Source organism: Podarcis filfolensis (genome assembly GCF_964270895.1).
Source record: "Podarcis filfolensis genome assembly, chromosome: Z".
NCBI lineage: Eukaryota > Metazoa > Chordata > Lepidosauria > Squamata > Lacertidae > Podarcis > Podarcis filfolensis.
Genome location: NC_139617.1, coordinates 22,958,712 through 22,982,316, shown reverse-complemented (window position 1 = coordinate 22,982,316; position 23,605 = coordinate 22,958,712). Strand labels below are relative to the sequence as shown.

The 23,605-nt window shown below is 40.4% G+C and overlaps 1 protein-coding gene across 11 annotated transcripts in view; it reads left to right on the top strand.

The window, feature by feature from the left end:
- The window catches only part of TENM1 (teneurin transmembrane protein 1), a 393,076-nt gene that overhangs the window by 135,295 nt on the left and 234,176 nt on the right, over positions 1-23,605 (top strand). For all 11 annotated transcript variants that reach the window (XM_083595775.1, XM_083595774.1, XM_083595782.1 and 8 more), the window contains exon 3: positions 285-545. In XM_083595775.1, coding sequence (XP_083451901.1) covers positions 285-545 — 261 coding nt within the window. The remainder of the gene's footprint in view (positions 1-284; positions 546-23,605) is intronic.

The following is a 23,605-nucleotide window of genomic DNA, read 5'->3' as shown; positions in this document are numbered from 1 at the left end:
GTGAGCTTGAGTGAGCTGCCTGCAGCCCTTGTTCCTTGGACCCAGCTGGCAGAATATGCACAATTAGCTCTGGAGGAAGTTCTGAGGCTGGAAGATGGAAGGGACAAGGGAATGGCAGGCCATAACACTTTAAAAAAGAAAAAAAAGCTGGAGCCATAGAAGATGCTACGCGTGAATCTTTTGGAAAATAGGCAAAGGCTGAATGATCCCTCTCTCTCTTTGTGTGTGTGTGTCTGTAAATGTATTATTAAATCTGTTTCTTTGGTGTGTGTTTGTTTTTGCAGAGATGGAATTTCATGATACTCCACATATCTTATGCACTGGCTACCAGCCAGACATGCATGCTGTCTCCCAGTGTGGCTATCCGATAGAGATGGGTTCTGATGTCGATACCGAGACAGAAGGAGGAGCCTCACCAGATCAGGCCTTGAGGATGTGGATGTCCGGAATGAAATCGGAGCACAGTTCGTGTTTATCGAGCCGCGCAAACTCAGCGCTATCCCTCACCGATACTGACCACGAAAGGAAGTCTGATGGGGAGAACGGTAATGAAGCAACCCATTAAAAACAGGCATAGATTTATTTCAATGTGGGTGTGCGTGTATGAGAGAGAAAGAGGTTCAGCCATGCCAATTTGTACTTAAACAGAACTATCAATGAGACAGCAGTTGGGTAAACAAAATGTAGAAAATGTATACACTTGGGTATGTATGCTTTCGTGAGCATCCATGGTGGTTTTGTAAAATAATAATAATCAAATTTTCATACACTGTGGAAATTTACTTCATTATTTATCAGATAATTTCTACTCTCATTAAAAAGAAATCCAAAGGGCAGGCTGAGGAACACCATAGTAAGAGCCGTCAACAATGTTTGTTTTAAAAAGACTGAAAGGGGAAAAGCAGCGTTAAATATAAAACAATAGCAACAAATTCAAACAAAGACATTGGAGAAAGGTGTCTTTTTCCAGGACAGACTTTTACTTGCCTCACTCAGTACCTAAAAGCTAGAGCATCTGCCTTGCACACAGAAGGTCCAAGATTCAATCCACAGACTCTCCAGGAGGGATTTGAAAAGATTTCCTTTCTGAAATCCTGGAGAGCTGCTGCCTGTCGGTGTAGACTATACTGAGCTCAATAGACCAATGATCTGACTCGCTATACATGAGCATCCTCCATAATAATAAACGAAAAATAATTTTAAAAAGAGTCTTTGTGGGAAGGGGGTTATTGGTTTGTTGTTGTTGTGATTATTTTGTATTTCGTGTTCTCATCTTGTAGTTTTATGTTGTTAACCACCCTGTGATCCTCGGAAACAATGGAGGAGTGTGCCTTTGGGGGTAAAGTAAAACTGTTGGAATGTTGCAGCACTTGCTGTGGCTGTAGAGCAGGGGTCATCAAACTTTTTCAGCAGGGGGCCGGTCCACTGTTCCTCAGACCTTGTGGGGGGCCGGACTATATTTTGAAAAATAATAATGAACGAATTCCTATGCCCCACAAATAAACCAGAGATGCATCTTAAATAAAAGCACGCATTCTACTCATGTAAAAACACCAGACAGGCCCCACAAATATCCCAGAGATGCATTTTAAATAAAAGGATAAGTTCTACTCATGTAAAAACACGCTGATTCCCGGACCGTCTGTGGGCCGGATTGAGAAGGCAATTGGGCTGGATTTGCCCCCACCCCCCGGGCCTTAGTTTGCCTACCTATGCTGTAGAAGCTGAAAAATAATGATAATATATCCAACAGATGGTCTTCTAAATATCCTGGGCCTAAGTTATTCAGGGCTCTAATTGTAATATCAAGCACTTTTATTGAATTGTTTTATTTTCTTTGAACTAAGCTTGGGAAAATAACTGTAACGTATTTCTGAAGTAGTCAGTTAATATGATTGTATTGGCATAATATCATTTGCATCTGTTCAGCTTACCCATTAAGATAGAGGGATAGATAGAAATCGCACACTCACACACTGATGAATAAAATATCTAAAGGGAAAACTCAACATACTAACTAACTTTGGAGTGTTGACACAAATAACATCTGAGCACAGGAGATGGTACAGCTAAATGTAATCAGCCCTTGTGATGTCTTTGCTTTCCACAGTTCTACTTATACATTTTGACAGTTGGAGAACTCGGGTCAGATGTGAAGTCAGTAGCATAATTTTAAATCTGTCCCACAGTTGTCCTTGTATGTTTTTCGTGTCAATGTCCCACAGGCACCCCAGCTCACTAGTGCATTTTGAAGTCTATATGATTGGAAAAATCACAAATCACTCACCCTTGGTACTCCTTTTATCATGGGGCAAGCACCCAACCCATCTTCAATGCTCACATCATATTCACAATTCATGACAGGGCATTTTGAGTGATATCCCATGTTTTTGTGCCTGCATCATCAACATTCTTCAGACAAGATGTCTTGTCCGTTATTAGCAACTAACACCTACTCCTTGGAATTCCCTCCCCTTGAATATTAGACAGGTGTCATCTCTTATATCGTCTCAGCACCTACTGAAAATCTTCCTCTTTCGGCACGTTGAGATGTTTCCCTGTGTGCATATATACTGGAATTGTTTTTATTTTATTTATGCTTGTTGTTTGCTGCCCTGGGCTCCTTTGGGGGAAAAGGGTGGGATATAAATTTAATAAGCAACAGCAACAAAAGAATGACCCACCCCTTTCTATGGAAGCTCATAAGAGTTGCATGTACCTCAGATCTTCAAATGCAGGTACTGGGGGATGCAAGGAACAGTTTATGTAGACATCCCAGATAATTGCAGGGTTGTAGAATAACTCCTGGATGGCAGTTTATACATTCTATGACATTCCAACTCATCTTTGTGCAGTTTGCATCCTTTTGTCATACCTGCAGTTCTGTACAGAAGAAGGTTCCCCAATGGCTCCTTACTAAGACAGTCAAGGGACGTCTGGTGCTGATTTGTCAAAGTCTGTGTTCAAGGTCTAAGGCTGTTGCCATGGATTGGGAGGGTGTCACAGATGGAGAAGAAATTCAGTTCAGTTTGCATTTATAGGTAAATCAAGCTAAATCATACTTCCTGAAAAGCAAACCAAAACTCAGCTATCCTTTGAAATGTCACACTTCTCTGAATTTTACTCAGCCCAGTTTTCTGTGCAAAAAAAAAGCAAATAACAGGGTAAAGTATGCATAAAATACATATATTGGTTAATATAGCATCTACAGATACATTATATCGGGGAAAATTCTTACAAAGATGTGTGTACTAGGAGAAATGCTTGCTAATTTTCTTGAGAATGCTTTTTTTAAAAAAAAATCTCAAGCTGATACGGAAATGTGGAGAACGGTCAGGTACCAGCTGATATCTGCTTAAGACCTTGGACACCGACTGCATGAGTTTGCACAAGATGGAGAAACACTCAAACCTGTAATAAGACAGCTTTCTTCTTTGTTCCTATTCCATCTCATTTCTGGAGGTGCATCATGATGCAGATATTCCCTTGTTTCAGGGCTGTAGTCTGGATTGAGGGCAATTGTCACATAGTCCAAGACACCTGTTTAAAATTCCTGTTTTCATTATTAATGACAACTCATGGTACATTCTAGAATTAGAACTGAGCAAAAATTTATCAGGTGATACTTTTTTCTGGTGAAAGTAATACTTTTCCTCCGCCCCTCTAGAAAAAAAAGTCCACTATCCTGATCCCCCCCCCCCCTGTGTTTGTGTATATACGTATACATGTGTATGGTAGCTGCCATTTCCCCTCCATTATGCCCTGGAACAAATCTGAGTCTGGGGAATTGTGGAAGATGCAGAATGGTGGCCAAGCTGCCAAAACAGATGCTAATCTTGACCTTTGCAGCACCTGCAGCAAAGCAGGAACTAAGGCAGGGAAGGGATGGGAGGGGCGGAGAGAGAGATGGAAGCTGTGCTACTGATAGTGTCAAGCCTCCAAACCCTTGGGGATAATTTCTCCTACCCCTCGAATCATTTGATGAGATGGTCCCTCCAAACATCTCTAACCACAAATAGGGTGGATCATTGTTAGGTGTCACGTGCCTGCAGTTCTAGCTAAAATCTTCCACGTGGAGTAATTCCATGGTTAGAGCTGCATGGAGAAAATGAAGAAAAGAATGAGCTGACAAGTAGGAATGAACAAGGGGAAGGTCAGTAGCTCAGCAAAAGAGCATCTGCTTTGTATGCAGAAGGTGCAATATTCAATTTCTGGCGTCTCCGGGTACGTCTGGGAATGACCCCTGCCTGAAGCCCCTGAAGGCTGTTGTCAGTCAGTGTATGCATTGCTGAGCTAGATGGCCCAAGGAACTATGTTCCTATGACCAAGCAGATTCCTGGCAGTGATTTGCTGGAATGTGGAGAGGTGTGTACTTTTAAATTAATCCATTTCTCCCCATGTATGGGTTGTTGTTGTTGTTTAGTCATTTAGTCGTGTCCGACTCTTTGTGACCCCATGGACCAGAGCACGCCAGGCACTTCTGTCTTCCACTGCCTCCCGCAGTTTGGTCAAACTCATGTTGGTAGCTTCGAGAATGTATGGGTTACCTCCTATAAAACCACTCAAAACAGTTTCACAATAAAATAAAAAACCAACCATCAGCAATAAAAGCAGGTATGTAATTTAACATATGACAACTGTAACAATTAGAAAGCAACAACCATAAACAATAAACACAATCTATTAAGTAAACATAATAGATTGTGTGTTAAGTAAACATAAGCAAACTGAATTGAAGTTCCCATATGAAAGGCTCTCTGATAAAGGGAAATATTCAGCAGAACCCAAATAAAGTCAGCACCCGTCTGATAAGTAACAGGAGAGAGTTTCATAGGTTAAGTACCACTGCACAAAAGGGCAAATATCTACAGTGTATGAAACAGACCACCTGATGAGATGCTGATTGCAGGAGGCCCTCTCCTGCAGAGCTGAGTAATCAGTTATGCATGCAAAGGGGTGAGAGGATCTTTTAGGTATCCTCGTCCCAAGCTGAACAGGGCTTTGTACATCAGTAAAAGCACCTCAAACTTGGTTTGGTACTTCTTTGTGTCCTGTTCTCATGCACATTCACCTCTGGGAAGTTGTGGGTCTCCCTTTGCTCATGCACTACTACCTCCATATGGTTGTGGCCAGGGGACTGCTGTACATGGGGAGGATTTAGCAGTGTGTGAACTGAACCATGTCATATTTGTGCACAAGTTGCCTCCAGTTGGTCCCAAGGCAGAACAAAGTATGTGGGTTAAAAAAACAAAACAACCCCCACCCTGCTAATAATGACCAGTTTCTCTGGAAATAGTTGCCCAATCCAGCTTTACTATAAATAGCTCTGTTCTGAGACATAAACAGTTGCTATATAATGTGTGAGCAAAAACCCCTTCAGCAGTAAAGCTCCAGGATGCCAATGCTAGCTGAATTATAGAAATCGGGGGTGGGGATGTGAGAGAGAGTAGTGTTGCAAGGAGGCAAGATTGAGTTAGTGCCAGCACTCAACAATAGGAAGGAAAGCATATCTGTTTTTGCAACACATGCTTACATGGTTTTAATTCCTAAACTATTTCTTCCCTTATGCATAACACAGTTTCTAAGTGTATTTGGCAAATGTTCCAGTGTAAAGAAATGCATTTGAAGCACACACATGCCCTATTCGTTTGCTCTTCCCCTCTCTCAGATGGGATTACCTTCATTTGAAGGAGAGGGTGGGGATGTGCCCAACACATCTCTGTCGCTGTTACTGCTGTTTCCCGCACCCCCTGCAATGTTGGGGGCTGAATGTCTGCAGCAGGATGCTTGCTCTATTTGAGTATGCTCCCTACACAAAGCAAAACTTTGACCTTCTAGGATCTTTAGCTTGCTCAGAAAGAGCAGGGTTTCTCTTGCATGACCGTCAGCCCCCAACATAGCAGTGGGTGGCCACAGGAACAGTAATGGAGATGTAGGGATGTGGCTGTGTCAGTAGGCACATCCGTGCTTTGCCCCTTGCATTTTAGCAATAGTGTCTATGAATAGGGTCTTACACACACACACACACACACAGAGAGAGAGAGAGAGAGAGAGAGAGAGAGAGAGATGCTAGACAGCCTGTTCTACTGTCAAACAACTCCTACTTTCAGCACTGATAATATTGTGATTTTATGTTGTGAACTGCCCTGAAACCTGCAGCTATAGGGCAGTATGCTACAGCCCTATACTACTAAATTTGTTTGCACAAAACTTATGTGACTATAGTCACATCCAGACCGTACATTTAAAGTGCTATTCTAACATACTTAAAGTGTATGTTCCAGATGTGTCCATAGTCTAACCACCACATAAGCTTTGTGTAAGCAAATCAGGATGAATGCTGAATAAACAAGTTGTTGTGAGGAGCCCTAAAGAATAGGAGAAAGTTTGTAGAGGTAGTTTGACAGTGGAGGAGGATGCCTCAGGAGTTGATGGGCTGCTTTTCACTGGAGGTATTTAAGGAGAAGCTGGACAGCCAGCCATCTGCCAAGGAGGCTGTATTTTGTTAGACTAGGTGTCTCAACTCTATAACTGTGTGATTCTAAGTGAGCAATGGAGAGCCAGAATGTCACTGAAGTTTCCCTTCTTCAAGCACTCTTTGCTGCCTGTTCATCTGTTTTTTCCCTGGACTACACAAAAGAAAGGAAGAAAGAAAGGAAGGAAGGAAGGAAGGAAGGAAGGAAGGAAGGAAGGAAGGAAATGAAGTTCTGAACAAGGGAGGTTTTAGTTGTGGTTGAAGCAGTGCATGGAACTGATGAGGCAGAGAGCAGAACTGGTTGTAGGAAGTATGGAGGTATAAAAGCATTGTTTTTCTATAACAGCTTATATATGTCGCCTGCAGCACTGGTTCTGTTCCACTGCAGTTTACCTTCCATCAAAAACTGCATTATTCATCTTGTTGTCCATTGTGGCAAAATTAGGTGACTTGTTTAATTAATTATGTATATTACATAAGTTAAATTGTCATTACATTGTTTCATCCCAAGGAAATGCACTTCAAATGTGGGGCAGGGACATAATGGAGGGAACGCAACGCACATGGAAGGAAAGTAAACATATTGTTTGTGGACTGAAAGCAACAACAAACACAAAAGCGAATACCGATCTGGATTGATTTCTTTTCTGGATGTGGAATGAGTGAGTGAACACCAGCAATTTCTGCTCCCTTTCCTATTTTCATCAGAATTGTCCAACATCCTTAGTTGGAAGATGGGAGGTAGGAGGACCAAAATGATCAGAACGACAGTATGGAATATGGAAAACTGTGAGAGCAAATAAGAGCTCATATAAACATGCTCTTTTTCTCTCCCTCACAGCATTAATTTTTGCAGCTATAGTGGACAGTTCATCTAGAGACAGTATTTTTAGTGACAGCACAGAAAGAGCAAGAGAGAGAGAGAGAGCAGCTGCATGAGAGATTAGAGGCGAGTCAGCATTTGGTGTTCTGTGATGCCTTGGCATTCTTCCTGAGCATGCAGAGTCTCCCTCCCTCCCCCTTGCCCCCCAAAAATTGCAGTGGTGGAGAAAACAGTGATCATCGGGAGCCTCTGGTGCACATCAGGGGGTAATTGGAGCCTTGATTCAGGAGTCTAGGCTGCCGTTGCGTGCCATGTTGCATGTCCTTAAGTTGAATTTGTATCAGCGGGGCTTCTGTTTGCATAACTAGGGCTGCAGCCTTTGCCAGCAGAGCAGCTTGGAGGAACAGCCCGACTGCCGCTGACTCTAGCTATACAGAAATATGTGGTGGACCAACAAGCTGCCTTCTTTCAGCAGGGTCACCAGTGGGAGATGGAGCCGGGGGTTGGTGGGGATGTCCTTGTTTCAAATCCTGCTTTTAGAATACATTCTGCTCCATTTCATGGACAGAATTTAGGAAGAGAAAAGATTCTCCTCCTGTGGAAATGCTAACGCTGAATATCACCAATGAATTATGGAACATTTTCATCGCCAGGCTACAGCCCTTTATTTATATATTTATTTATCTCAGGTCTTTGCAAACAGCCACAACTCTTCTGGGCATTTTGTTCTACAGCTACAGAAGCAACTCTTTATAGAACAAAGTGTTGGCAGTGTTAAATATTTTACAGAAGATCTCGCCACAACAATGTCTTGAGCTAAAGGAAATGAAGGAATTTTTCTTTTCCATCAGCCAACTAATCTTTGCCTTCAGCAACGGGAGTGCAAACATATTCTCTTCCCCCTTCCACACATATTTTCCCTTCCTCTTTTTAAAAGAAAGAAAGAAAGAAAGAAAGAAAGAAAGAAAGAAAGAAAGAAAGGTGTCTCTAGTTTGAGGGGGGAAATGATGCAAAATGGGAAAGAAATTAAACCTGAATCATTATTTTTTCTTTTTTTTTTAATGATATTTTATTAGGTTTTTCCGTAATATCTCCAATCATACAATTTTTTAACATCACATATTTTAGCTTAGTAGACCTCCCTCGACTCCTCTGACAATCATTCATGCTTACATCCTATCCACACATTCCTTAGTATAGTATCGCCTTTTAATACATTTTTCCATCCTCTTTTACATTTTTACGATATTCCTTATTTTTTCACAAAGCTTCTTTGAAACACACTAGCGTTATATTTTCTTCACATACAGTTTTCAAATATTCTCTAAATTTTCCCCAGTCCTCTAAGAACTTATTATCTCTCTGAAATCTAACTTTCCCAGTTAGTTTATCAAGTTCTGCAAAATTTGTTAGTTTTACTCTCCATTCTTCCAAGGTTGGAAGTTCTTCCTGCTTCCACTTTTGGGCCATCAATGTTCTCGCAGCTGTTATTGCGTATTGGAAGAGTTTACAGTCCCTCTTATTTATGTCATTTTTAGTTATTCCCAAAAGGAAGGATTCTGGTTTCTTTACAAAGCTATATTTCAGTATTTTCTTTAACTCATTGTAAATCATTTCCCAGAATCTCTTCACTTTTTTGCACTCCCGCCACATATGTATAAATGTACCTTCCTTTTCCCCACATTTCCAGCATTTGTTACAGATTTTATACATTTTTGCCAATTTAGTTGGGGTCATATGCCATCTATATACCATCTTCATAGTATTCTCTTTCAACGTAGTACATGCTGTAAACTTCAAGTTTTCATTCCATATTTTTTGCCAATCTTCCAAATCTATACTATACCCTAAATCTCTGGCCCAGTGAATCATTACTGCTTTGACTTCCTCGTCCAACGTATGCCATTCCAGTAAGATTTTATACATTTTGGAGATTATCTTATGATCATTATTAATAATTTCTGTTTGAAATTTCGAATCCTTTTCTTTATACCCTCTTTCTTTCACCTCCTTTTTAAACATATCACTTATCTGATAATAGTGTAACCAATCAAATACATGTTCTTTTACTTGCTCATATGGTTTCAGTCTCCATTTCCCATCTTCTTTTATCACTAAGTCTCCGTAAGTAATCCAATTACTTCTCATGTTGATTTTTTTGACTCCCATAACCTCTAATGGGGATAACCAATGTGGAACCCCCATTTCTAATATATTCTTATATCTGTCCCACACTTCCATTAGCGGTTTCCTGAAGATGTGATTTTCAAACGATTTATAACCCATTTTCTTCCCTTGCCATAAGTGAGCATGCCACCCAAATCTAACATCAAAGCCCTCTAAATCCAATAGTTTAGTGTTTTTTAGTTTTATCCATTCTTTTATCCAGCAAAGACATGATGCCTCATAGTACAGTTTTAAATCTGGCAGGGCAAAGCCTCCTCTTTCTTTTGCATCTGTTAGTAATTTATATTTGATTCTCGGCTTTTTGCCCTGCCAGATATATCTTGAGATCATTCTTTGCCATTCCTCAAATATCCTTACTCCTTTTAATATTGGGATCATTTGAAATAAGAATAGCATCTTTGGGAGCACGTTCATCTTGATCATTGATATCCTGCCCCAAAAGGATAATTTTAGCCTTCCCCATCCCTCCAGGTCTTTCTTAATTTGATTCCACACCGGGACATAATTATTTTGGAACAAATCAATATTTTTTGGGGTTAGCCATATTCCCAAATATTTGACCTTTTTGACGATTTCAATACCCATTTGTTGCTGCAGCACTTCAATCATTATTTGATCCATATTCTTGATTATAATTTTAGTTTTTTTCCTATTTAATCTAAAGCCTGCCACGTCACCAAGCTTTTCGATCTCCTCTAGCACTTCAAATGCACTATTCATCGGGTCTTCCACCATTATTACCAAATCGTCGGCAAAGGCCTTAACTTTATATTCATTTTGGCCTACTGTCACCCCCTTTATTCTTTCATTTTTCCTAATTGAACTCAGGAAAACCTCCAAGACCATTATGAACAGCAAAGGTGAGAGCGGACAGCCCTGTCTAGTGCCTTTTGATATTTTGATTTCTTCTGTTATCACATTATTCACTATCAATTTCGCCTTTTGTTCAGTATATATTGCCTTAATTCCATTAAAGAAATCATTCCCCAGTTCCATATATTCCATATTTTTCAACATAAAGTCCCATGAGACATTGTCAAATGCCTTTTCGGCATCTACAAACATTAACATTGCCCGTCTCTCATTCCTAGCTGTTAGATATTCCAAGGTATTTATTATGTTCCTCACGTTATCTCTCATCTGTCTGCCAGGAAGGAAACCCGCTTGATCCTCATGAATGATTTCTTGTAAAACCTTTTTTAATCTCTTCGCCATTATTCCTGCAAAGATTTTATAATCTGTATTTAATAGGGAAATCGGTCTATAATTCTTTACTTGTGTTTTGTCCGCATCTTCTTTTGGAATAAAGGTTATAAATGCATCTTTCCATGTCTCCGGAATTTCTCTCTCCTTTAAAATGTTATTCATTACTTCTTTTAATGGTGTTGTTAAAGCTGTTCTCAACTCTTTATAATACCTTGCTGTAAACCCGTCTGGTCCTGGGGATTTCCCGTTTTTCAATTCTGTTATTACCTCCTTAATCTCCTCTATATTAATCGGAGTATTCAGCCTTTCTGTTGCATCTGTCGGGATCTTTTGCACCTCTTTTTCTTTTAAATATCTTTCTATTTTCCTCATATTATTCTTTTCTTTACTCCTGTACAATTGTCTGTAGAAGTCCAAAAATCCTTTTCTGATACCTTTAGGGCTGACTATCTCTTCTCCTTCCACATTGATTTTATTTATTGTGCTTTGTTCTTTCCTTTTCTTAATCTGCCAGGCAAGCCATTTTCCTGATTTATTTGCAAATTCAAAGTTCTTCTGTCTTAGTCTTTTGATATTCCATTCCACCTCTTTATTTATTATCATTGCAAATTGAGTTTGCAGGGCCTTAATACTTTGTCTGATTCTTATATTGTTTGGTTTTTTAATTAGTTTTTTCTCGTTTTCCATAATTTGTTTTAATATCTCTGTCTTTACTTTCTCTCTATTCTTCTTCCTAAATGAGTTTTGTTGTATGCAGAACCCTCTCATCACTGCCTTGCCTGCATCCCATACTATACTCATCTTCGTTCCTTTATTACAATTATCCTCAAAGTAGTCATTCACCTTCTTTTGTGCCTCTTGGACAAAATTTTGGTCATCAAATAGGCCTTCATTCACTCTCCACCTGAATGATCTTTCTTCGAAGCCTTTGAGTTCTAATTTAATTGGACTATGATCTGAAATTACTCTTGGTTCGATTTCCACTTGAATAATTCTTGGAGTTAATTCATTAGAAATCCAAACTTGATCAATTCTAGACATCGACTGATTTGGTTCTGAGTAATACGTAAATTGTTTTTCCAGTGGGTACCTTAACCTCCAAATATCAATTAGATTACAGTCTTTAACCATTTCGAAAAATGTTTTAGGTAATTTACCTTCTTTTGTCCCACTGTCTCTCAGTCTATCCATTTCTGTTGACACTACCCCGTTCATATCACCCATCAGGATTATCTTTTGATCTACATATTCCAGCAGTTTTTCTTCCAAATTTTTATAAAAATCAGTTTTATTTCCATTAGGTGCATAGATCCCGACAATTATTAGTTTTTCACCTTGCCAGTTGATTTGGACAGCTATAATTCTTCCCTCTTCATCCTTAAAAACTTGCTGAGCTTCGATTTTACTTTTTATATACAAAATCACTCCTCTTTTCTTTTCTTTGTCTGATGATATGAATTCATTTCCAAGTCTTTTATTAACCAAAATTTTCCTATGTCTTTTCGCCACGTGTGTCTCCTGTAGACAGATTATATCTAAGTTTTTCTTCTTTAAGAATTGTTCCACCTTATTCCTTTTTTTTTTATCATTCAATCCATTAACATTCCAATTCCATAGTTTTAACGCCATTTTATTTCCAAATATTCAAAAAACAAAAAATAAAAAAATAAAAAAATTCCCTCTAACGTATTTTTTCTTTTTTCTTTTTTATTTATTTTTTTTTATATATATATTTTATAATCTTTCTTCTTCTTCCTCTTCTTCCTCTTCCTCCCCCTCTCCCCCCTCTTCTCCCTCTAACTCCTCTCCTGTTTCCTTCCTCTCCCCCAAATCCTTCACTCCTTTAACCTCCACTCCTCCTGTTGCTCCTTTCAATTCTTCTTCTTCCTCTGCTAGCAGTTCTTTATATTTCCTCTGGAATTTACCTATCTCTTCTGGGCTGGTCAGTCTGTGTCTCTTATTTTTGTAAGTAAAGGAGATCCCCTCTGGGAACTCCCATTTAAATTCTATATTATTCTTTTTGAGGATCTGCACCTGTGGCTTGTAAGGGTCTCTTCGTTTTAGCAATCTGATTGGGATGTCTTTAAAAATAATTATATAATATCCATCTATCGATAATCTTTTTTCTCTGTTTTTTTGGAGTACCAAATTTCTCATGTCTCTATCCTTGAAGGTTATTAGACAATCCCCTGGGAGTCTCCTTGCTTTAACCGTTTTCACTTTCATTCTAAAAGCATTCTGTATCATACCTGCTACCTCCTCTGCTTGAAGCTCCAACCATTGTGCCAGTTCTATTATTAATTTTTGTCTAATATTTTCACCTTGGTTTTCTGGGACCCCCCTCAGCCTTAGGTTAACTTCCCGTTGTCTGAGTTCGTTCATAGAAATCGCATCCCACATTTCTTCTTGTACTCTGTTAGTTTCCAAAAGGCCTACCCTAATTTTATCATCTTCACGTTTTAATTCTTTCACTTCCAATTTCGTCTTTTTCATTCCCTCCTCTAACACATGAGTTCTTTTGGATACTTCTTTGATTTGGCCTTTCAATTCATTTACAGTCTCCTCTATTTTCTTATCCATTTTCCCTATCTTTAAATTTACCTGTTCTATTTTTGTTTCTAAATTCTTCTCACTTTGTCTAATTTCTGCAAACATTCTTAAGATTTCTGATCTGAAATCTAATTCTTGCTTAGACCCCTTTCTCTCTGCTGGAGTCCCCCCATCCCCACCTTTCTTTGGTAAATGAGACATTTTCAAATATGGGAAGATAGCAGTAATAGTAGTAATTCAGTTCTATCAGTATTTACATAGTTCAAAACCGGTTCTAATAGATCATTTAAAATAACCTTCCAATAGTTCTTCTTAGTGCCACCAATTAGGCTAATCCATTAATTGAAGTAATCCCACATCCTGCATAAAGAAAGATCAAATTCAAAATTCAAAAATCAAATCCAAATTCGAATTTGTGCTCCGATCATAAATGTCCAAAATTTGCAATGAGTTCAGATCAGATACTTAAGTCAATTCTTCCTGCCTCCAAATAGGCTAATCCTTGTAATATCGTTTGCAAAAAGAAGATGTATTTTTGATAAAGCCCCTCTTTATCTTCTATGTCTTCTTGCCCTCAATTGGGCTAAATCCCAAAGAAAGTCAAATCAACAAAAAGTTCCAAAATAAATTCAAGCAGACCAAGTGTATAAGTCCAGCTTTCAGCAACGTTGAACCAGCCCAGGGAGGCTAACAGGTGCCAACAAAGTCAGTTGCAATTTTTCTCCCTTCCACCAGGGGGCCAGCCGCCAAAAAAAAAAAAGGGAAAAAACACAGGGAGAAGAAGGGAGGGGGAAAAAAAAAAGGGAAGGTATTATCCAATTCCCCTCCTCCAAAAGAGGAAAAAAGAAAAGATATGGTAACTGTAGGTAGTCTATATGAATTACTTACATTTATTTGTTAAGGATTCAAAGTTTCAAAGTTTTAATGGGCAGAGGAAAGCTTAACTTCCGTGCCTTCCTTTCTCTTCTTCTTCTGAGATATTCAAAAACAGTGGGTAATGGCGTCCACGCCGTAACGCAGTAGAGTCTTCCGTTATGCAAAGCTTTCAGAAGTGAGATTAAATTCCTCTTCTTTCCACCATCTCAAAGAAGACTAGTTTGTATCACTCATTATCCAAATATTGTCTCTTTGCTCCCCCTCTACTTCCCTCTCTTGCCAATTATTTTGTATCCTCGCATATAGTCATAAAAGAAAAGGAAAAGAGAAAAAAAAGTAGAGCGGGGAGAAGAACTTTAGCCGCTAGCGTCACTTACATTTTCCTCCGCTTTGTTTAGTTCTCTGCGTCTACGCTGATTTCAGGAAAGAGTCGAGCTCTTTTTGACTTCCTCTTCTTCGAGTCTTTCCTTAGTTGTTATCCATTTAAATTTTATCTCTTTTTAAGCTCGAATTTCTTTTTTTTGAGAATCCAGCGCTTCTCCTGCAGGCTCGGGGCTTCGCTTTTTCGGAGACAGCTATGGCTTCCCTCAGCCCGCTTCTCCCCCCGCCGTACTCTTCGCTCCGGAGCGGAGTTACCTGACGGCCGGGAGGTCCGCTTTTCGGCTCCGCGGGAACCAGTGTATCTGAATACCCCTCCAGATACTTTTCAGGGGACCACGGCGCCCTGTGGAACCCCTATTTTCTCCGAAAAGCTCGGGATTTCCTCTGAAGAAAAATCCCCGCCTGACTCAGAGTCGCGCTGAACCGGAAGTCCGAATCATTATTTTTTCTGGCTCTGAAAGTTATGAAAACATAAAACTTGAAGTCAGTTAAAAACAAAACAAAAAACATTACATCCTCAATATACCTAATCCAGATAACAAAGCCTAGACAGAGGTGTAATATATTGTTGTAGAAAGGAATCCAAGTACTGTTATGCACAAATTTAGTAAGAAAAGGGTGTGATGGTAGGAATTAGGATTTATGTCAAAGTATATCCTCTCTGAGAAGCACATGTTGCACCTCATGGGGTCTTCTAAAATGTTTGCAGTCCATGGCAAAATCATTTCATCACAGAATCATAGAATTGGAAGGGACCTTGAGGGTCTTCTAGTTCAGTCCCTGGCAATGAAGGAATCCTTCCTCTAACTGTCCCTAGTTGGGCTCGAACTACCAACCTTCTGGTTAACAGCTGGAAGCACTGACCCTATACTCTATACGCTTGACTCATCCCCCCCACCCCAAATGTAACTGTAAATACTTAATTGTATATGAAGAGGCAGAAATAATAGGATCTATTCAATTCAGTCTCAATCTCAAACCTTTATTGGCATATAAATAGGATTTATTTTCAGGTACTTGGAAAAATTGCTCTACATATCTGGACAACTCATCTTAAAACAGGATGGGTATACCTTTTTTTTTTAAAAAAAAAAAGCATTACCATTCACAGAAACTGCTTTTGTATTATTTTGTGCAATAATGCAAAACATGAGAGCTTGATAAATCTTACATAACGGAGCTAATGTAGTTCAGCATTTCTGTTTCCTACAGAATAAAATTGTTTATCACTCCATTAAAAGGCATGCCCTCAGTCTTACAATCTAGAACAGGATGGTCCAACTTTTTATACCAAGTGGGCCGCAAGAGTACTTCAACATGGAACCTGTGAGCTGTGCACTTTTTGTCATGCAGGGTAGGGTGGGGGGCAGGCCCAAAATTTGACACACACATCTAGCCATCATGCTGCCTTCTCAGAGCCAGCCAAGCAAGGTGCTGGACTTTGGGAATGAGATTTGAGGCTCTGGGAGGGTCCTAGAGCCCTCCCATCTTCTTCCCAAAACTGGGCAAGTGCTATCTCGGCTTTCAGAAGGAGGAAGGGGGACTCTAGGACCCTGTCAGAACCCTTACAATGCCTCCTCAAAGCCCAGCACCTCGCTTACGCAGCTTTGAGAAGGGCATCAAATATTGCTGAGGACCAAAAATAAAGTCCTCAAGGGCTGTGTACAGCCCTCAGGCCACGTGTTGGACCACCCTGATCTAGAAAGGCATGGATTGGGATGGATAAGGAAATAAGCGAGTTACAAACTGTTATCATCCATTAATAGGTCTGCCATCCTTACATTTCTCTAATCCTATTTCAAAGCCATCTAAGTCTAGACTTCCTTTTCAAAAATAGCTAATATAGGACAGGATGGTTGGATAATATGTATACATCCACCCAGTGTGCCAAACCACTGAATTGTACGTGGCGGTCTTCTTGGCAGCCTGCTGTATGAATAAGCGTTGGAGCTGTTGGAGAAATTTAAAAGGGGTTCCTAGGCTGGAGGTATCCCTCACAGCAACCCAAAAGACAGGGATGCAGATTCCAATTGAAAATAATAGGCCTTTATACAAATGTGGATAGGGACAGCCTCAAAAATAAGGAGGCTTCAAAGCAATGTTTCTTATACACTTCTAAATTCCATACATGATTTCTCTTCACCAAAGGATCACAGCGGTCTTATCAGTTGCAACCCAACGCCACAATCCTGAACCAATCAACATAATTTAGCTCTTCAGATCAGCCCTCATCATACTTTCATGTAATTACATATAATCATTTTTTCAGTGTCTTTCTTATTAGACTTTTCTCCCAATATCCTCGTTCATTTGTCTACAAAGTAATTGAAGAATAATTACAAGTGCTATGCCAAGCCTACTTTCTTTTCATGCGTACAGTGGTCACATGGATTCTGTGTATTCTTTTGAGTGTTCTGGAACGAACACTTGCTTACATACAGTACCTGAAAGCAACTAGTTCAGTACTGCAAAATGTAGGCACAGGCCTTCCCAATATAGCTTTGCCGTAGGGTGTAAAGAAAACGGAATCATCAAAACGATACAGTTTTTGTGAAATTGTTATTTTCTCCATTGGAGCTATGCTGGTGTAAGCTGGGCTCTGCTTGCCCCTTTTTTACAACTACCCATGTAGAAAGAGGAAGGATAGAAATGTAATACGCTTCCAGGGCAGAGTTGCCCAAAATAGTGGAAAACTAGAAAAATGTGCCATTACCTGCCATTATACCAACACATATTCTATTTCCCCTCAGTTTATATGTAATAATATATAATTGCTAGATACTTATTTATATCCTGTCCTTCTCCCTGACAGGGATTCAAGGATGCTTACAGATAAAACAGCTAAAACCACAGAAGAAACAATCACTTAAAAAAAAAATTAAGTCTTAATAGAAGAGAATAGATAGGGATAGAGCTATGAGAGAAATGGTATATTAAAAACAGACAGACAGTCACAACACCACCTCTTTCATTAAAAGCAGTCAGTTCCCCAAAGCCTGCTAGAACAAAGTCTTCACCTGCCGACAGAAGGACAACAAGGAGGAAGGCCCTCTTCAGTATTCACAATGCAGCAAAGTATAAAAGAATCACAAATAAATAAATAAATAAATAAATAAATAAATAAATAAATACACAAGCGCCAACCATTAAAACAGCAACCTATTACAATTCAGAATAAGCTGCACTATTGAAGGCTGAGAAGGAATGTGCATCATCTTAGGACTTTTTTTTTTTTTTTTTTGGAAGAGCAACAGGACAGGATCCTAATGAATTATCAGAGAAATGGTGTTGATAAATGATTGGAAATAATGTTCCCTACCTCACTTCACATTAGGGATGAGAAATCATTGAATCAGGGGTCACAGTTTTCTTGACCAGCCCTTGAACCTTGAACAGGAACAAGACAGATGCAACACACACACACTACCCCTCTGGTGATTAGGTTTCAGGGGATATGCATTTTACATGTTGTAGACTACTTGCTGCAGGGATGACCTTCCTACAGACTGCACTCTCCTGGAAGATCCCCCTAGCCCTCCTGCAAAATAATTGGGGGAGGGAACCTTCCATTGGAGCCAACTTCCCTAAATCTCATTCAGCATTCAAAGGCAGCCACATCTACATTGCACTACAGCTGTCAAATCTTCAGGTTAAAAAAAAAACCACACACACAACACCAGTTAGTATACATGTGGAGCCAGGGCTGGCCTGCTCATTAGGCGAGTTGAGCTTGTGGTCTCAGAGCAGCAGGCTCAGGGCAGCCGAGAGGGGTGGCAGATCTTCTTAACCCACCTCCTCCACTGTGTGTGCCTCTGCCTTCTCCCCTGCGCACCTTTGGCGCTGTGCTCATGGTTGAATATCATGGACACACCATAGGAAGTGAGAGACAGCATTTTCTGTCTTGCCTCTAGTGGTAAAATGTCCTGGGCCAGCCCTGGGTGCAGTGGGTGTGCTGCTGTTTATAAAGCTAGCTGGGAGGCACATTGCCTCATAGTGCTCATACTACAAACAGCCGCTATGAAACACAGCCCCCTCCCCCCTGCCCTACAACACCAGTGACTTTGTTGCAATACCAGTTGCCCAGTGCAACTAAACCAGCATAAATTGATTTTTGGGGAACCACAACATTTCTGTATATTTTTGTATGGGTGCATGTGCTTACTTGAGAGAGGTGTGCTGTGCTGTCTCCATACCCCACGCACATTTTATTGTGGGGGGGGGAGAAAGATAAGCTGTGCCTCCCCCATCCCCCAACTTCCATTACTTCATTCAGTTTTATGTTTATCTTCACTTCTATTGACAATTGCATTCATGGTTTTTATTTTTCATCTCCACTTTGTTCTCTGCTTGAGGATGACAATTTCTGCAGTTCTCTTCCTTGGAAAACGTACATCCAGCTGCCTTTGGCTGGTGTGTTATCACCTCATCCTGGCTGCACGTATTTCTCCACAGGAGCTAATATGCTGCAGCAGTTGAAAATCCCTTCTGCTTTTTATAGGCTATATTTCCCCCCCTCCCTCCCAATATGTCGCCTGATTACTGCACTACAATTCTGATTTTTATTGAATCGTTTTAAGGTATAATTTATTTCAGATCTTTAGTGCCTCTCATCCATGTCTGAAGTGGCCTGCATTATTCAGTCGTTCATTCTTGTTTACATCTTCCCTTTCCCATTGGTCTCTCTGCCCCCCCCCCCCACCGTATCTTTGTGTCTTTGCATCTGTGTTAAATCTTTTACATCCAATTTCTCCCTAACACCGACACGGATTAAGGATCATTTCCAGCCTTTTAACTATCTATGCCTGATTCATATCCCCTTCTTGGATGCATAACCTAATCACGGTGTAAAAATTAACTGCAGTGGCTCTGTTTAAAACTTTTTTTTAGCATTTGTTGAGTGAACGTATTAAAATGATACAATGGTCAGCAAAACAGTACAGATACAGTTCTGTGAAATTCCAATTTACTGCTATCCAGTGGACAGTAAACATATCAAGATGAAACAGTAAACGTATCAAGGATGAAGCTGGTTTTCTAAACGATGCTGATGAACAATGGTGGGCTGGGCTGTTTATAATACCAATTATCTGGGGATTTTGAATTTGTCCACCCCCTACCCCCCCCCCCGCTGCAATATACTGACTCTTTTGAATCTGTGTTAAGAAGCACAGTTCAAGTATAGTACATAAATCTAAATATCCCTTAGCAATCCTTGAGGATTGATACAGGAGCTACTGCCTCATTTATGTAGAGTTTTTCTTATCTGGGCAAAGGAGATTTCTTGCTTCTGTAGTCAAATAGATGCTTTCTTTGCTCTGCTCCCATGAGGATCTGTTTCAAGAACAGCCATTATGAACCCGGCATATTGCTATGATCAGATGTCAGCCTAGGGCTCAGAGTTTGTCCTAAAGGTTTGGGTCTTATTTGTTCTTATTTATTTTTGAGGGTTTTAACCCACTCTATTTACGCCGCTTTATAAGCTGCCTTGGGATTACTGTAAAGGTTTAAAATAGCATAAGCAAATTACATTTGTAAAAAAAACCAAAAACCTGCACAGCACAAAAGCCATCACTATATCCAAAAGCAGCTAACATCACAATAGCCAAAACACAATAAGCTGCCTTAAGTCAAGGCTATTTGTACATCTGTTCAGTGTTATTTGATCAGAGCAGCTGTGACTCTCTGGCAGACTCTTTTGGATCACCTACTGCCTGATTCTCTTTTTAAACAGAGGTGCCAAGGATAGGACATGGGTTGTTATACCATGGAGCAGGGGTGGGGAAGCTTGTACAGCCTAAGGGTCACATTCCAGAGAACAGAGGCAAGAGTGGGCGGAGCAATGAATGTGAATTTTAGTTTTCTACAGTAGGCTAGGTTTCTACACATCCACACATCTCTCTCTGTACAGACAAGCAAGAAGCACTATTCATTTCTCCGATGAAAATAGGAGTGTCCGACGCGGGTGGCGCTGTGGGCGGCGGTTCGAATTCCCACAACGGGGTGAGCTCCTGTTGCTCGGTCCCTGCTCCTGCCAACCTAGCAGTTTGAAAGCACGTGAAAGTGCAAGTAGATAAATAGGTACCACACCAGCGGGAAGATAAACGGCGTTTCCATGTGCTACTCTGGTTCGCCAGAAGCGGTTTAGTCATGCTGGCCACATGACCCGGAAGCTGTACTCCGGATCCCTCAGCCAATAAAGCAAGATGAGCGCCGCAACCCCAGAGTCGGCCACGACTGGACCTAATGGTCAGGGGTCCCTTTACCTTTACCTTTATTCCACGATAATATTAATTTTGTTATTTGTATCCCACCCATCTGACTGGGTTGCCCTAGCCACGCAGCTTCCAAAATATATAAAAGCATAACAAAACATTAGACATTAAAGAAACTTCCCTACGCAGGGCTGCCTTCAGATGCCTTTTAAAGGTTGTATAGTTACTGATCCCCTTGGCTCAGGGGGTCGCATAACTCCATACCCTCTGGCATTTCTCAGGTGAAAATAGGGACGTCCTAAGGAAAAGTAGGACATTCCAGGATCAACTCAGAAACCAGGACGGCTTCTGTAAATCCAGGACTGCCCCTTGAAAATAGGGACACTTGGAGGGTCTGTATCAGAGTTAAAGGATAAATCCCAGCCAGGCAAAAACACTGTTAAGCATGGGGGTTGGGGAGTGTAAGGGTGTGTGGCCTGCAGGCAGTCCAAAGGGCCATTTAGAGAGGGCTGGAGGTCCATCAGGTCTGAGATTCCCCATCAGACCCTACCATAGAACTACAAGCACACCCCTGCTGGATTGAGCCCAGAAACCAAGTGGTTCAACTGAAATAATATTGGACTTATATGCTCCAATCTGTGCAGGATTTGGCATTTCTGAGTTCTCTTCAGTGGTAGCCCCAAACAGGTTTTATTATTATTATTTTATTTTAATTTAGTTTTTCCTTCGTCCTGAATCCAGCCTTGTAGGGGCAATAATGTGGAGAATGCACTGAGGACACAGGAAGTCGTGTTGTACAGAATAAGGCCCTTGGCACATCCAATTTGGCATTGTCTCTACACTGACCCATATTAGGGTTTCAGGCGGGGGTCCTTACCTAGAGATGTAAGGAAATTTGAACCTGCCACCTGTGGCATGCAAATCCGTCATGCTAAGTTCTTATTTGTTTAATATAAAGTATTGTTACTCATTTTGTAGGCCTAGAACAGGAGGCCCTTTTTTGATGGGCAGGGTAGCAGAAAAAAATACAGAAATGAAAGTGACCACATGAACAAGCCAAACACTAGAGTCTTAGCTCTAATACAGGGATGTACAAAGTCTGATGGTTGGTTTAATCAGGTCCCTGTGGCAGTTTATTTCCTGGGGCAAAATCCTAAAAAAAGTCCAACAACTTCAACCCTAAAAAATGCTCAACAATTTCAGTCCTAAAGAAAGCTCAACAACTCTGGTTGGCCCTTTGGTCAGCCCTCATGGCCCTTCACTTCATCAAATCTGGCCCTCTTTGAAAAAAAGTTTGGCCACCACAGCTCTAATAACTTGAGACAACACTTAAATCTGCAATTACCAATTACTGTAAGTCTTCTTGCTAATTAACTGCTATCCTTTCCCAGCCCATTAATGATTGATTATTTTTGGCCAGGTGCAACCGATGCAACAGAAAGCAATGCTGGATACAGGAAAGTCTCCTAAGCCAGAAATCCGATCTTTGATCTACATCCCTAAAACCTATTTTAGGATTGATTCCAGATTCCCTCCATTCTCCTCTCTGAATTGAAGTGGATCCAAATAGGCTCATTGTCAGGCTCACCTCCTCACAAGCCTTCTCTTTGAAAGCTTGCAGGAGAAATAGGTTTTTCTGTTGCAGAAGGCTCCACAGGATGCCCATCGAGATCTTGGAATTCAGGACTCAAAAGCAGCTAGCTGCTTATTACTTGAAGCTTGCATCTTATACCCACCAGGAGCTTTCCCTGCCTCAATTAATTTGCAAAGGGAGAAGGATTGTGGGGAGAGCTGCCGGTAATCCAGAATGCAAGCATGTGATGAAGCTGTGGTATCACAATATCTCAGAATGGATCTGATTTTAAATTTGAACATCTCCAAATTAATGTGATTAGTTATCAATTTATTGATTACCCACCCTTCACCCTAAGGTCCCAGGGCAGGTTACAGCATTAAAAACAATTTAAAACCACTTAAACTGACCCATTCAGTCAACCTCTACCAATATTGGTGCATCCATAACTTAGTTAATAGGTAAAAACTTTTGGAGGGTTACTTGTGTTAGGCCACATTCATGCCATGCATTTAAACACTATGATATCACTTTAAACAGTTATGGTTTTCCCCAAAGAACTATGGACATTTCTTTATTAAGGGTGCTGGGAGTTGTTAGGAAACCCCTATTCCCCTCACGGAGCTACAATTACCAGAGTTCTGTGTGCAGAAGGGTTCGTTGTTAAACCAGTCTGGGAATATTCCAGGCATTTTAAGGCTACCTTTCTTGTGACATACACTTCTATGGATCTCTAGACCATAAAAGTTTACGCTGCAATAAATATATTGTTAAAATATGCCACGAGAGGTTGTGTTCAGGTGGGGAAGAAAAGCTACTATTACTTCTTATCTGGATATTGTGTCACATAATTGCTTATGAAATGAAGAGAGTATTTGAATACTTTCTTCTGTGTTTGTATAAAGAGAAGAACTATCACTTTTTCAAACATGGGAAATTAATGTTTCCTTCTATTGTTTTACTAAGGTGTGAGCTAATGACATCCCTCTCCCCACAATTTCTCCCCATTTCAAAGAAGGATCATCTGATGTGCTGCACATTTCTCTGAGTGTCCATTAAATTTAACCTCTTTTTGGCTTCTGCGAGTCTTTGAAGCGCATTCAGGGATTGTTTTCCTTTTTGATCTTTCTGTTTTTCTAATCTCTGTTGAATGCTGCTTTCTCAGCCTATTTCTCCGCATTTTCAAGCAGAATCCATGATTTAAAATGCTGCTTCTTATTTTCTCCATTCGTGGCGTGCCATTGCATGCTCACACACAAAGCTTTCCATGCAGAGGAAAGTGAGAATCCCACAAAAATCTTTACACACAACCCTAGTAGGAA